This window comes from Pan paniscus, chromosome 16 (genome assembly GCF_029289425.2).
Source record: "Pan paniscus chromosome 16, NHGRI_mPanPan1-v2.0_pri, whole genome shotgun sequence".
NCBI lineage: Eukaryota > Metazoa > Chordata > Mammalia > Primates > Hominidae > Pan > Pan paniscus.
In genome coordinates, this window is record NC_073265.2 from 5460099 (window position 1) to 5476068 (window position 15970).

Genomic DNA, 15970 nt, shown 5'->3' on the forward strand with positions numbered 1-15970 from the left:
AAAAATGCTATTAAGAAAATCATAAGGAAGAGAAAATATATTTACTGTGATTAAATGGAAGTGGATCGTCATAAAGGTCTTCGTCCTTGTCTATTTCATGTTTGAGTAGGCTGAGGAAGAGGAGGAAGGAGGGTTGTTCTTGCTGTCTTAGAGGTGGCAAAGGTGAAAGAGGTGAAAGTCCACGTATACATGGACTCACGTAGCTCAAATCTGTGTTGTTCAGGGGCCAGCTGTATTTCTCTCGTGGTTGGCTTGCCTTTTCATGTTTTTAGTTTTGATTAATGCGTGGATTTTACCATCATTTTTCTTGAACAAGAAAGGAATGTAAGTTTACTCTAGCATATGATAAACAGGCAGTCTGAGATTTTACAGAGCTTCTTGTCTGAGGAGTTCATTGTATTCCATCATTTCATTTGCCTTTTTTCTTTACATAGTAGGTAGGGATATGTACCTCCCTTCCCCATCATGTAAATGAAATAACTGAGGAATCGTTATTGTGCTACAAAACCGAGAACAGATGAAGATTCTGTCATGAAGACTTAGATCATCTATCTTCTGTTGACATTTTGCCTAGATGATGTGAAATTATAATTATTGATTCTGTTGAAAGAGAGCAAAAAAGAAAAAAATAACTATTTTGTGTATTGTTTCTGACTCGTTAGAGATGCTGTAACAATCAAAAGTATAAAAGACTGCTTTTTTAGGATAGAATTTTTGACTTTTAATTACTTAGACTGAAAGAAGTTTGAACTGTAAGCCAACGATACCTAATATATTTTAATGCGGTCATAATTTTTCGGCTTTTTTTTTTTTTTTCCAGACGGAGTCTTACTCTGTCGCCCAGGCTGGAGTGCAGTGGTGAGATCTCAGCTCACTGCAACCTTCGTCTCCTGGCTTCAGGTGATTCTTGTGCCTCAGCCTCCCAAGTAGCTGGGATTATAGGTGCTCACCACTACGCCTGACTAATTTTTGTATTTTTAGTAGAGATGGGGTTTCACCGTGTTGGCCAGGCTGGTCTCGAATTCCTGACCTCAGGTGATCCGCCCGCCTTGGCCTCCCAAGTGCTGGGATTACAGGTGTGAGCCACTGCACCAGCCTATTTTTTGGCTTTTAATTCTGAATTGTGAACTTAATTTTTTAATGATTTTGGTTTAATTGTATCAATCACTGATTTTTTTGTTTTTCTGTTAATCTTTGCTTTGTTTTTCATTGATAGGGCTTATCCAGTTTTTCTGGGTGCTAACTCCATTGCTGTTGATTTGGTTATAGAAGATTAAATTAAATAAAGTAAATATTGATGAGTTAAATTGTTTTAGACTTCAATATAACATAGTATCTCATTTTTTCAGGGTGCTAGCTTCCCTTAATCTTCCAGCAGCAATTGAAGATGTGTCTGGAGACACTGTACCTCAGTCTATATTGACTAAATCCAGATCTGTGATTGAACAGGGAGGCATCCAGACTGTTGACCAGTTGATTAAAGAACTGCCTGAATTACTGCAATGAAATAGAGAAATCCTAGATGAGGTATGTTTTATAAGATTTGCTTTTCAAGTATAAACACTGTGATCCCTTGATGTCCAGCAGGGACTGGGACTGGAGACTTCCTCATGCTAGTGCTCACAGTGTAGTTAGTATTCATCACTTTGGTGAATTTACTGTGGCCCAGAGCCTCCTCTTTAGCATAAGAGTAATTCTGGTTGAGTGAGAATGGGTTTCATTCTTATCTTAAGGGTAAGTAAGTACACATTAATGAAACTCAAATGACCACTGTGTAAAACTAGTATACTATGAGAAATCAACTATCATATGAACCGTTCAGTCTTTGTAATTATTGATTTATTTTATACATAGCATGTAGCAAGATTTTTCTTTTTAATTTAATTTGTCTTAACCTGGAAGGTTAAACCCTTTAATTTATCCCTAATTTCTTGAAATATATTAAATATATTTATTTTATATTATTTATCTTATAATTCCAATGTCTGTGGTTTCTGTGGGTTTGATTCTATGATTTGTAATTTTTGCTGATTCTTGCTTATGGTGGCTTGTTTTCTCTTGTGTTCAGTTTTTTTGTTACTGTTTTTTAAAACTTTAAAAAATAGTTTCAGATTTACAGAGACTTTGCAAATTTAGTGTAGAAAGTTCCTGTATATTTTTCACCTGGCTTCCCTGAAAGTTAAAATCTTACGCGGTCATGGCACATTTGTTAAAACTAGGAAATTGACATTGGTACAGTATTATTACTCAGATTTTACCAGTTATTCCACCAATGTTCCTCCTTCTGTTCCAAGATCCAGTACAGAATACTGAATTGCATTTAGTGTTCAGTGAGTTTTGATTGTGCATTCATATTTCCTGTAATTTATTTGTGGGAATTCATTGAGATCTGGGTTTAAGGTGAATTCTAGAAAGAATTTGTGTTTGCTTCTGCCATAAAAAGGCATTATATACCTGGCACCTCCTCAAACTTGAGGTTTTTTCCTTTCTTTTATAATCTTTTAATTATAGTAGTAATTTATCTTAGGACTTTGTGTCACACAAATAGTGTGGTTTCTAGTCCCAAGTTCAGGCTTTTGATCAGGAATCTCAGATAATACTTCTTTTTTTTTTTCTTTTTTCTTTAGAGCCAAGGTCCAGACAGGCATGTTTTCTTCTGTAGGGCCTTTTTCTGTTTTAAAAATTCATCCACTGAGAATCATCTATTTGGAAGTATACCAGTTTGAGTGTGGAGAGTGCTTTTGATCTGACCTCTCACCTTTTATTGTCCCTACCTATGTTTCCTGTTGACTTTTCATGTTCTGAATTCACAATGCAAGTCAATGGTGAACTACACAGCTGGTGAACTATGGATGGTGGGCCAGTGCTGGCTTGTGGCCTACTTTTGTGTGGTTCACTAGTTAAGGATAATTTTTATCTTTTTTAGAGCATTGTCAAAAAGAAGAATTCTATGTGCCATAGACTGTGGCCCACAAAGCCTAAAATATTTACTCTGTGGTGTTTGACAGAAGTTTGCTATTCTTTGTCCTAAACTATCAGGGATTGTCATATATTGTTGGTGCTAGCACTGTGTCTACTGGTAGATTAGTATTTTCTTGTGTTTCTGGCCCCCTACTATCCTGTCATCTTATCTGCACATTAAAAGGCATTTAAAAATATATTAAACATAATTTTCTGTTCGTTGTATTGGAATGAAAGTCTAAATCTTTTATTTTTTAATGTAATTGATCAGTTTTTCCCCTTTGTTTATGGCTTCTATTTATCTATTTTAATCTTAAAACTTTCTTTAAATTGATATATGGATGTAAATAGTCTCTTATGCATTCTTCCTTTTTTTTTTTTACTGAGAAAGGTGATAGCTAATTCAGCCTTAAATTTATAAGACTTTTTGTTAAATGCATTATAACTTAGATGTCTGCAAGAAAAAAGTCGATTTATATTCTAACCTAGTATTCCCATCTCACCAAATTCTCCCTTATATTGTGTATGAACATTTATTAAATGCATTAAATTTTTTAATCCAGAAATGACATTTCAGGGTTCTTTTTGCTTCCTTTTAAAGTCATTAAGGTTGTTGGATGAAGAAGAAGCAACCGATAATGATTTATGAGCAAAATTTAAGGAACGCTGGCAAAGGACATCATCCAATGAACTGTATAAGCCTTTAAGAGCAGGTAAAAATGTGTATAAATGACCTTCATTTGAATAAATTCCCAATTTGGACCCACATTTTTACTTGATTAAATTAGGCTCAGTTGTAAATTCGTTTTTACTGAAACTGTTTTTCCTCAGTTTTAGTATAAAGATTAAAAAAGTTCACAAAAGTAATCTGCCGATTGTCAGAAGTACAGATTCTTAAGAACAGTATAAAGGGAAAAGTTAAAATGGTCCTCCAACTTTCATTTTCTGTTCCAAGCTCTGTGCATATTTTATTTTATTTATTTTTTTTTTGAGACAAGGTCTTGCTCTGTCACTTAGGCTGGAGTGCAGTGGCAGGATCACAGCTCGCTGCAGCCCCAACCTCCAGGGCTCAGGCAATCCTTCTACCTCAGCCTCCTGAGTAACTGACACCGTAGACATGTGCCTACCACGCCTGGCTAATTTTTGTATTTTTTGCAGAGATGGGGTTTTACCATGTTGCCCTGGCTTGTCTTGAACTCCTGGGCTCAAGTGATCCACCTGCCTCCACTTCCCAAAGTGATGAGATTACAGGCTTGAATCACCATGCCTGGCCCCTGCGCATATTTTAAAAACATGAGTGAGAGCATATTACATTTATGGCTTTGTAATTTTTTTTTTCATTTAGTAGTGAATCCTGGGTGGTAAAAAAAAATGAGCTTTAAGTTATTTTGAAGCCAAATTTATGCTTCTTAAGACTTTGATTATGAAGATTTTGTGCTTGCTGAGATAAATGCTGTCTTCATGGTGGCTGGAGATTAGTTTTATTTATCTTTGTAAAAAGTTTGTATATTATTGAGATTTTTCTAAAAATCTTTTTTTTTAAGTCACATTGCTCTTTTGAGAGAGGAATACTTTTAAAATAAATGGACCAATTTTTGGAGAGAATGATTTCTTCCTACATTCATGAGTTGTAGGAAAAGATTAATATTAATTAGCTTTTATTTGGCAGATAGTAACCACCAAATGTATTTTAAGGTATAGCTATGCTTTTGATTTTATAAGTGATTTTGTCATCTTTCCAAAAACGAGAACGCAAAGACTGTTAGGAGCTGTTTTTATGATTAAGTGAATTGGGGTCTAGAGAAGGGGAAGATAAGTAAAGTTGGAGACTAGAACTCAACATATAACCAGCCCATACACGTTGCTGTTAGAATCACTTCTGTGCTCTGCAAACTTTTATTTTCTCCCAGAGGGAACCAGCTTCAGAACAGTTTTAGATAAAGCTGTGCAAGCAGATGGACAAGTGAAAGAATGTTACCCATCTCATCGTGACCCCATCGTGTTTTTGTGTAAGCCAGAGCCTGAGCTGAATGCTGCCATCGCTTCTGCTAATCCAGCAAAGACCATGCAGGGCAGTGAGGTGAGAAGGGCACTTTGGTGTGGGTTGTCATCTGCTTAAGAAAACCACATTCAAGCCATTTTATATAATGCACTGCCAATTCCTTATTGTCATCTTTAAAAAAATGCAGAAATAAATTGGGGTTGTTATATTTAAAGTAGTATATAGACTGTGTAATAGGAAATTATACTAATATTAACTATCCTGTAATAGTCACTTCCATTTATTGAATGCCCTTTTTTGAACTAAATTTTAGATACTTCATAGGTCAACAGTATTTAATTTGGGTTTTATAAAAGAGAGAAGCTTGGAAGCATAGAAATTTCCTGAAATGAAAGGACTGGGTATGGCCAGATACACAAATTCTTTATTTCTTCCATTGTTCTCTACTCCCTTCCACCTTGTTTCCCTGGGACGACCTTTGAAAGGAAGATTGGCAAGGTGTGCGTGTTAATAAATGGATAGCTCCGTCATGGTGTTTCTACTGATGACAGGAAAGAGAAAATTGAATAGTAGGGCATCTGATTTGGAAAGTCCTAAAAGAAGAGAAAGTGCAAGTCTAATTTAATGGCCTATCACGGGGAGGTAGGGTAAGTGAGTAGGAAAAGATAGAGGTCCCAAATCTCTGCACAGGAAAACAAGCCAAAGGGCAAGAAATACTGCTGAAAACTTCTTGAAAAAAGTGAATTTCCTGGGATAGTAAGTTCTGAAAAGTATGAGTTTTGTTTCTTATTTGTCTTTCCACAGAAGCATTTTATATATTTCATATATGTATTCCAAGACCTACTGGATATCTGCTCTGTGTAAGGCACTAGGGTAGGTACATTGGAAAATTAACATACAAATTATACACAGGCTTTACCCTCAATTTATGATCCATTGTGGAATATTAGTCATGTATAAGGATGACTGTAATATAGGGAAGAAGTTTAAAAATGTCACAGGGAAAGTATAGAAGTATGTTATGAGGATTTAGATGAAGTACTTAAATTTCAGTAATTTGGAGTAGTTCTCTTCAGAGGCTTCTTAAGAGATTGGCACATTATGAGAACAGAGTGGATAGGCAGAAAAAGTAAACGTGTAGGATCGGAGAAGGGCTGAGTAGTGGCTGTGTCTAGAGAGTTATCCGAGGTACAGAGGATCTGCAAACACAGCTTTTACTCCTGATTTCTCGTGACAGAAGGTTTATAGACATGTTGAGAATGGCTGGAATCTGCTTGTTTATTTATTTATTCACCAGGTGTTTGAAGGCCTACTATTCCAGAACAGTACTGAGCACCTTGGTCCCTAACATAAAGAGACAAAAAACTGCTCTGGGTTACCTTTAGTGTAGGGTAAATGCACAGGTACCGGGCACCTCTCAAAGGGAAGAGAAGGCTACGTAGTTGAATGTGCATTGAACCCGAATCTAACGGGGGAACCCAGTGGAACAGGCAATGTGAGTTGTTGCTTTGAGGACATAGCAGAGAAAAGGGAGGTGGTCAGAAGATTAACCTGCGAGCAACAAAGAACCCGAAGAAGAAACTGTAGACCCTTGGAAGAGCAATACATTCTGGTACCTTTTTTATTTTAGAAAACGATCTCTGTTTAGTACTCTCTTTGTATTCTTTTTGGTGTCTTGTAGATGACTCAGAATTATGTGGCTTTTGTCCTTTGATTCTTTTGCTTTCAGTAGAAAAGTAAAAATGGTTTGTGCTAAGCAAAATCTGCATTGGTATGCACTGATTTGTTGATATTTTATTCAGTTGTATCAGTTTTATTAATCCTTACTTGTGTTACACAGGAGAAAGAAACTTTTATAGTCAATATGAAGTAATTTTTTGGAAGCTAGATTTCTTGATGGGGTAACCACAAAATTTCAGTACTCTCTATATATTCGTTTGTCGTGTGCCTTAATCAAATAAGGCAAGCATCAGGTTTATCAGAGCTATTTCAGATGGTTGTCATAATAGTTGATGACGCATTTTAGCGAGAATTTTTATGATAAAAACTCAGTTTTTTGATTGCTGATTAGAGTGATGCAATGTACATGTTTTATTAAAAAGTCCAAGTTTGATGGTAGGGCTGTTTTTTCTTTTATTGTGAAGTAGCCTACTTTCTAGTTACTTATTTTCAGTCTCTTTGGGCATCTGGTTTTAGATATTGAGATACTCTGAAAAATTTTGCAGACTAGTGGTCATTTGTATTTCAAGATTTTTGTATTAAATACCTAGGATCACTGCTTGTGATTGGTTGCCTATGATCTACTGTGGCCTGAAGTCTGGTCTGTGGTTGGCTGGCCCAGCCTTGGCCTTAATGTATATGGGGCTGAGTCTAGCCAGAGGAAGGAACATCTATTTTTTTGCACAAGGATGATGTTCAATTATACTCAAAGTGTTACATCTGCTGGAAGTAACGGAGGGGGTACCTTTAAAAAAAAAAAACCCTTTATCTCCTTAGAGGTAGAGCGTAAAGAGAACTGTTTAAAACTGTGTGCCCTCCCAGAGGAGTGCCTTTTTTGGATTCACAGACTAGTGGAGGATCTGCAAACACAGCTTTTACTCCTGATTTTTCGTGACAGAAGGTTTATAGACATGTTGAGAATGGCTGGAATCTGTTTATTTATTTACTCACCAAGTGTTTTTTGAAGGCCTACTATTCCAGAACTGTGCTGAGTACCTTGGTCCCTAACATAAAGAGACAAAAAACTCCTCTAGGTTACCTTTAGTGTAGGGTAAATGTATCAAGTTTCTGCTTTCGTTGCTGTAGACATAGTTGCTTATTTGCCTTTTCTGAAAATAAAATGACAAGGTTATAAAAGTAAAATAGAAGATTTCATTGAGGGCATTTCTTTCTTTCTTTTTTTTTTTGGCGGGAGGGGGGGGACGGAGTCTTGCTCTGTCACCCAGGCTGGAGTGCAGTGGTGCAATCTTGGCTCACTGCAACCTCTGCCTCCTGGGTTCAAGCAATTCTCCTGCCTCAGCCTCCCGAGTAGCTGGGACTGTAGGCATGCGCTACTATGCCCAGCTAATTTTTGTATATTTAGTAGAGACAGGGTTTCACCATGTTGGCCAGGATGGTCTCGATCTCTTGACCTCGTGATCCACTTGCCTTGGCCTCCCAAAGTGCTGGGATTACAGGCATGAGCCACCGCGCCTGGCCCATTGAGGGCATTTCTTATGGCTTATATTGTACTTGGTGCTGTTAAATGCCACAGAGGGTTTTAAATCTAAAACTCGGGTCAGGAACCTGTGGCTTGTGGGCCGAATCCTCTGCCTCTTCTCTTTGTATGGCCTGGGAGCTAAAAATGAGTTTTACATTTTTTAAATATAAAACTCTACTTTCTACTTCATTTTTTAAATGGCTAAAAAAAAGTCAAACGAATGTTTTAATATGTGGGCATTATATAAAATTCAGATTTCAGTGTTAATACATTTTTGTTGAAACATAGCTGCGCTCATTCATTTACACATTGTCTTTCATACTACAAAGCAGAGTTAAAGAGTTGGAACAGAGACTGTGGCCTACTGAGGCAAAAATATTTTCTGTTTGGTCCTTTACCAAAAAAGTTTGTAAGTTCCTGATCTGAAAGACAAAAGTATTGACAACCTAGGTGATGCCATTCCTGCCATTCTGTTTGACCTCATCTCCTGTTCTGCCTTTTGTTTACTATGCTTCAGCCAGAGTGGCCTTTTTTTCTTTCCTTTGATCCTGCCAAGCTTGTGCCTGCCACAGGACTGTTACATTTGCGTTTCCTTCTGTGCAAGGCTTTCTTCTCATTTCCGTGGCTATTACCTCTTTTTCATTAGTCTCAGATGTCACCTCTTCTCCATCTTTGTCATTGTCTACCCACATTATTCTATTTTTGTGTATTTGTTTAATCCTCCCCTTTGCATATTTATTTAATCCTCTCTGGTCCCCAAATGAAGGAAAAGACTGTTTTTGTTAGTAGTTGTGTCCATGGCATCTAGAATGGTCCCAAAACAAAAAGCATTTGTTTGAATGGTCATCGCTGGCAGCCTTAACTTAATAAAGGGATACATTTAATTGCAGTTGAAAGGTAGCTGGAGCTGTGTATAAGAAATAAATATGCTAAGATTCTAATTATTTATATACTTTGATAACATGTTAAACCTCAAATTTGAATTTAGAAGAAAATTTAGGCAGTGGTTTTCTTATTATCGTGGTCATTCATTTGTGGAAGCAGTTTAATTCATTTTGTACTTCATTTACTCTGTTAAAATGAGGCGAGTGTCATATAATCTGAAATATGTTAAACTAGTGCACTGCATATGAATTTTTTAAAAAGATGTTCGTAATATAAGGGATCTCTATCTTTGTATGGTAGTCCACAAGTTTGTTCATAAATTCGTTGTTTGAAATGGCATTTTTTTTCCCCAGAAAGTTAGAATTATTGCATTTTTGAATATCACAGGATTTGTTAACTATTTGGCCCTCTATATCAGTCTGGTTAGAAAGCTTCTGTATCAGTCTGGTTGGATACCATGGAAGTTGCGGTTAGCTTTTCTTCCTAATCTAGGTAATATGATTGAATACTTACCCTTTGTTAGAAGTTATGTTGAGCACTTTATATAGATTATCTCAGTCTTCACAACAGTCCTGAAATAGGTACTATTATGCCCATTTTGCAGCTGCGAAAATTGAGTTTTCTAAGTAGTAACCTGTCCTTGATTGCACAGTCACTAAGCCCATTATAGTCTCTAAGGGAGTATAGTCAGAGTTGAAGTGTTTTTAATTTTCTATGTAATTCCGTTTTTTCTGTGTAATTACGTTTCACTTTGATAGACCATTAGTTCATTTGTTTCCATATTCAAGTTTTGACTTAATCTTGTTTTCTGAGTGTGTAAAAAGTGTTCATGATTCAAAAGGTACATGCAGAGTAAGCCTCATTCCTTTTCCTTCTACTTCTTTCCTGTATACTTCCTGTAAGTAATCATATCCGTTAGTTTCTGGTTTGTCCTTACTGATTTTCTTTTTGCAAGAACAACAACAAACAAAAAACCCAACCCCCCCCAAAAATTATGCATACATATGTATACATATGTACATATTATGTATGTGTATATTTATTTTCTGATTTTCCTTCTGTCTTACTCAAATTGCAGCACACTATATATGCTTTTGTACCCTTTTTTTCTCATTGAATAATATGTCCTGGAAGTCACTTGGAAGGAAACTTTTATTCACATCGTCTGATATCAAGTTCTACTAGGTCTTTAAACAGACTTTGTCATATCCACCCACGTATGATTCTTTCTCCTCCTCCTTCCTTTTAGAGTTTCTGTGGTTTGATGCTTTCTAGACTCTAGGAATCATATTTCTTTCTCTTTCCACAGCCTTCTCCCCTGTACCCTCTTCTTTCTCTCCCTCCCTTTCTCCTTCCCTTCCCCCTTCCTTCCTCTCTTGTCCCCCTCCCCCTTCTCTTCCTTTCCTTTCCTTCCATTTTAAAATTAGGATGTTTAGGAGATATGGATGTAAACGAGGCCAAAAAGGAAATTTGCCTACATTTAGCAGAAACCTCGAGTCTCTGGTCTTCACAAAGGGATGTTACTTTGGACGTTCCTATCAAGGAGTTAACTAAGACTGTGGAAGAAAGAGTAGGGTAGGAATTTTTAGAAACAGGCAGTTGGTAGGGGGATCATGGGAATTGGACTTGCTGCTGGTAATGAGAAAGACAGGGGTGGAGACAGGGCTCATGATGTCCTCTTCTTCCCTTTGTCTTTCCCCTGGTTTTCTTTCTATGAGCATCATTGGGGCAAGCAGAATAGGGAGATTGGGTTGATGTTCTTGGTGGTCCTAGCAAAGTATGAAGAGATGAGTGAAAGGGGCAGCTTGAAAGTGCTCATTAGAAGGCACTTGAACACTATGAATATAAAGGGGTATTTATGAATCAGGTGGGTATAAGTCAGAGAGTGTCTTGACTGAATACAAGAGATAAATCTCTGTTTTGTTTTTGTATTTTGTTTTGAGACAGGGTTTCTCTCTGTCACCCAGGCTGGAGTGCAGTGGCATGATCATGGCTCACTGCAGCCTTGACCCCCTGGGCTGAAGCAATCCTCCTGCCTCAGCCTCTGGAGTAGCTGTGACTGCAGGTACACACCATTGCACCCAACTAATTTTTTTTAATGTAGAAATGGGGGTCTCACTTTGTTGCCTAGGCTGGTCTCGAACTCCTAGGCTCAGGTGATCCTCCTAAAATGCTGGGACTGCAGGTATGAACCTCTACATCTGGCCTAAAACTCTTAATGCTATGAAGAGAGGCACAAGAACCCTCTTTCCTTTTCCTCTCCCGGTGTATAAAATAAATGTGGTATATACCTTTATATCTGTGTCTTTCTCTATTTCTTTCTCCATCTACCATGCTTGCTTCATAACTATCTCTATTTCTATCTTCACCTCTATTTCTCTATATCTCTGTCTGTCAGTCTCTCTAGGCAAAATAGGATATCTACTTACCTAGCAAAATCATACCTTCCCCTGCTTCACAGCCATGATTGGGAGGGAGTAGAGTGTAGAGTGGCTAAGAGATTGGTTTTGGAACTAGTCAGACTTAGGTCTCAAATTTCACCTCTGCCCCTTAGTAACTGTATAACCATGTCACTTAATTTTTTTGAGACTCGTTATCCCTATCTTTGGAATAGAGGTCATAAATATATATACCCCATGGGGTACTGTAAGGAATACATAAAATTATATTTCTGAAGTGTTTAGCATGGTGCCTAACACATAAGAGTTCAGTAAATTGTAGCTGTTGGCTATTGTTATTAATGCTGCTTTTGTTTTAGTATGAGTCAACTGAAGGTACAGTGTCTATCTACATAAACCTGATGTTCAATTTATATTTGGCTCTCTGAGAACTCATCTCTCTCTCAGCCCAAATGAACCTTTATATATTATTTCCTTCTTGAAATTGGCTTTTTTTTTTTTCAGTTAAACTAAAGTGTCTTTTTTATTGTTTAGGTTGTAAATGTCTTAAAATCCTTATTGTCAAATCTTGATGAAGTAAAGAAGGAAAGAGAGGGTCTGGAGAATGACTTGAAATCTGTGAATTTTGACATGACAAGCAAGTTTTTGACAGCCCTGGCTCAAGATGGTGTGATAAGTGAAGAAGCTCTTTCTGTTACTGAACTAGATCGAGTCTATGGAGGTCTTACAACTAAAGTCCAAGAATCTCTAAAGAAACAGGAGGGACTTCTTAAAAATATTCAGGTGAAATTTATGTATTTAATAACATCTGTGTTTTAAAAATTACAGAAAAGATATGTCTGGACTAAACCTATATTCAATTAGAAAAATGACATTGGAGAATATCTGTAGTTGAGAGTAGAACTTAATACATGTATATTTTGTGAAATTAAACTTGGCACATCAGTTTTATTTGTATCTATGAAACAAAGTCACTGCTCTTTTTTTTTTTTTTTTTTTTTTTGAGACGGAGTCTCGCTTTGTCGCCCAGGCTGGAGTGCAGTGGCGCGATCTCGGCTCACTGCAAGCTCCACCTCCCGGGTTCACACCATTCTCCCGCCTCAGCCTCCCGAGTAGCTGGGACTACAGGCGCCCGCCACCACGCCCTGCTAATTTTTTGTATTTTTAGTAGAGACGGGATTTCACCGTGTTAGCCAGGATGGTCTTAATCTCCTGACCTCCTGATCCTCCCTCCTTGGCCTCCCAAAGTGCTGGGATTACAGACGTGAGCCACCACGCCCGGCAGAAACAAAGTCATTTCTATGGCTAAAATGTTGCATATTACTTAGGAGTGCTTGATACTTCTGATATTTTTCATGGTTTCAAGTTTTTAATAGCTTTGTTTTTTTTTCCATACGGGAGGAAAATCGAAATTAGTTGGAATTACTGATACCTTTAATTATACGGCTAACATACATACAGACTTCAGTCATTTTTTAAAAAAATAATGCAAACTAAATATGTTGAGAAGTTTGAAGTTAGTTTTCGTGTTTACAGATAAGTAGTTTGGACTAACAAAGACTTGAAAGTTTGCCCTTTTCATAGTTAATGTGCAAAATTAAACATATATTTCTACTCCTAAACATTGTATCTATATATGATATAAAATATTCCAAAAGGTAAAATAATTTTCATGTTATATTTTTTGCAAGTGTTATATACTAATAGAAATCTGTGATCATTATTGGTTGTTTTGACTCCTATTGGATTTTTGAAATTTTTACTTAAGAAAGATTTAAAGCATAATGAGGCTTCAAAAGAGTATACTAGGTATTTCTAGTAATTTTGCATATGTATTTAATTACATATGATTTTCATAATTGGAAAAGATCAATAAAAATGTTATGAGCCATATTTTATAAGTAAATGTAAATACATAAATCTTTCTTTTAACAAGGTCTCACATCAGGAATTTTCAAAAATGAAGCAATCTAATAATGAAGCTAACTTAAGAGAAGAAGTTTTGAAGAATTTAGCTACTGCATGTGACAACTTTGTTGAACTTGTAGCTAATTCGAAGGAAGGCACAAAGGTATGAAGTACATGGAAAAGGAACCATAGCTAGCAAGTACAGATGTGAACGTATAGGTTGGAAGTTAAATGGTATTTCCAGCTGAACCAAATTACTCTTTGCCTGGAATGTTAGCTTTAATGCCATTGCCTCTGTGAAGTTTGTTACAGGAGGGAGAAAGCTTAATGAAGGTGGCAACATTTCATGGGAACCTTGAAGAATGAATTGCATATTTCAACTGGCAGAAAAGGGGTACAAATATTCCAGGTAGCAGGAATTAGCAGAGATGTCAATGACACCTTTTTAAGGGATAGGAAGTTGATTAATTTGATGAATTTTGAGGGGACAGGAGTAGTCAAAGCTGATTTGTGATGGAAAAGCTGGGCGGGCATGACTTTTATATTCTGTGTGGTGGTTTGCTGAGGACAGACTTGTGGCCTGCCCAAGTGTCAGAAGGCTTACTGAATATGTAAGTACTTTCTTGCCTTGTCCTTTAAAAAGTTTAGGGAATTCACTTATATTTGTTTTTACCAATTTGTTTTTGAGGGAACAGTGATTTTTAAGTTTTTTCAGATGCGTAATTCCTTTTGGTACTTAACTTCATAATAATCACTGAATAAAGTTACCTTGATATAAATACAGTAGCTAAAATGTAAAACCCTCTAAAGAGAGGGTGAAAATACTGCAAAGCCTTCCAAATAGAGAGGATGGTAAAATGCCATTTTAACTTGGTTTAAAATGCTTTGTTTAAATAGGTAAGCTGAGAAAACCCTCCAGAGAGCCTTTAGAAATTCTTTTAAGGGTTTCTGAAGTATGCTTGCATTTTTTTTTTTTTTTTTTTTTATACTTTAAGTTCTAGGGTACATGTGCACAACGTGCAGGTTTGTTACATATGTATACATGTGCCATGTTGGTGTGCTGCACCCATTAACTCGTCATTTAGCATTAGGTGTATCTCCTAATGCTATCCCTCCCCCCTCCCCCACCCCACACAGTCCCCGATGTGTGATGTTCCCCTTCCTGTGTCCATGTGTTCTCATTGTTCAATTCCCACCTATGAGTGAGAACGTGCAGTGTTTGGTTTTTTGTCCTTGCAATAGTTTGCTGAGAATGATGGTTTCCAGCTTCATCCATGTCCCTACAAAGGACATGAACTCATCATTTTTTATGGCTGCATAGTATTCCATGGTGTATATGTGCCACATTTTCTTAATCCAGTCTATCATTGTTGGACATTTGGGTTGGTTCCAAGTCTTTGCTATTGTGAATAGTGCCGCAGTAAACATATGAGTGCATGTGTCTTTATAGCAGCATGATTTATAATCCTTTGGGTATGTACCCAGTAATGGGATGGCTGGGTCAAATGGTATTTCTAGTTCTAGATCCCTGAGGAATCACCACACCGACTTCCCCAATGGTTGAACTAGTTTACAGTCCCACCAACAGTGTAAAAGTGTTCCTATTTCTCCACATCCTCTCCAGCACTTGTTGTTTCCTGACTTTTTAATGATCGCCATTCTAACTGGTGTGAGATGGTATCTCACTGTGGTTTTGATTTGCATTTCTTTGATGGCCAGTGATGATGAGCATTTTTTCATGTGTTTTTGGCTGCATAAATGTCTTCTTTTGAGAAGTGTCTGTTCATATCCTTTGCCCACTTTTTGATGGGGAGTATGCTTGGATTTCTGTAGTGAATTTGAAAACCTAATCCTTCCACTTAAATAGGTTTCATGTTATTAAACAATTGACTTTTCTCTAGGAATTAGGAAGATTTTCATGATCATGAAACTTTTAACTTGTTACATTTTTGATGATAATGTTCTGTAAAAATGATTTTATTATTTTTATTTTCTTTAGGAGTCTTAGATCATATTTAATATTAAGTTGTTGGGCCTAGTAAATTGTATGGATGTATCTCACGCAGATCTCAGTTCTTCGGCTTTAACTGTCACTGACAAATTAGCTTTAGATAACATTACTCTCTGGATTAAAAAATTGTTCTTGTTCATTACTTGTATTTGTTCTTTGCTTACAGTTTTACAATGAGTTGACTGAAATACTGGTCAGGTTCCAGAACAAATGCAGCGATATAGTTTTGGCATGGAAGACAGAAAGAGATGAACTCTTAAAGTAAGTCTGTTTTGTGTATCAAATTGTACTTATAGAATTTTCTTTTAAAAAATCATGTGGAGACTTTTGGTGTGAACTTGGTAGTATGAGAGCAGTTTCCCTCCTTTTCTCATGGAAGAAGGAACTAGATAGAGTATTTTACAAAGCAACAAGTAAACAGCTGCACAGTCTGGGAATGAAAGGATGAAAAGAAGCAGAAACTCTAGATGCAGGAAGTACAGTGAGGTCACAGAAATGATAAAACAGTTCAGGTGGCAGATCTCAGGAAGTGCCAGTAAATACAAGCAATTTATTTTGAAGTGGCAAATAGGTTCCTTACATAAAACTATAGCTACAGAACATGG

General features: G+C 36.8%; 1 protein-coding gene across 15 annotated transcripts in view; it reads left to right on the forward strand.

Moving 5' to 3' along the window:
* Window positions 1-1354: 1354 nt before the first annotated feature.
* Window positions 1355-15970, forward strand: part of LOC129394002 (programmed cell death 6-interacting protein-like) — a 60945-nt gene continuing 46329 nt past the window's right edge. For all 15 annotated transcript variants that reach the window (XR_010110030.1, XR_010110027.1, XR_010110029.1 and 12 more), the window contains exons 1-6: window positions 1355-1527; window positions 3563-3674; window positions 4872-5041; window positions 11981-12229; window positions 13383-13517; window positions 15532-15626. Coding sequence is in view for 8 of the 15 variants with exons in the window: in XM_063596976.1 (XP_063453046.1) it covers window positions 5027-5041; window positions 11981-12229; window positions 13383-13517; window positions 15532-15626 (494 nt within the window). In the remaining 7 variants the exon portion in view is untranslated. The remainder of the gene's footprint in view (window positions 1528-3562; window positions 3675-4871; window positions 5042-11980; window positions 12230-13382; window positions 13518-15531; window positions 15627-15970) is intronic.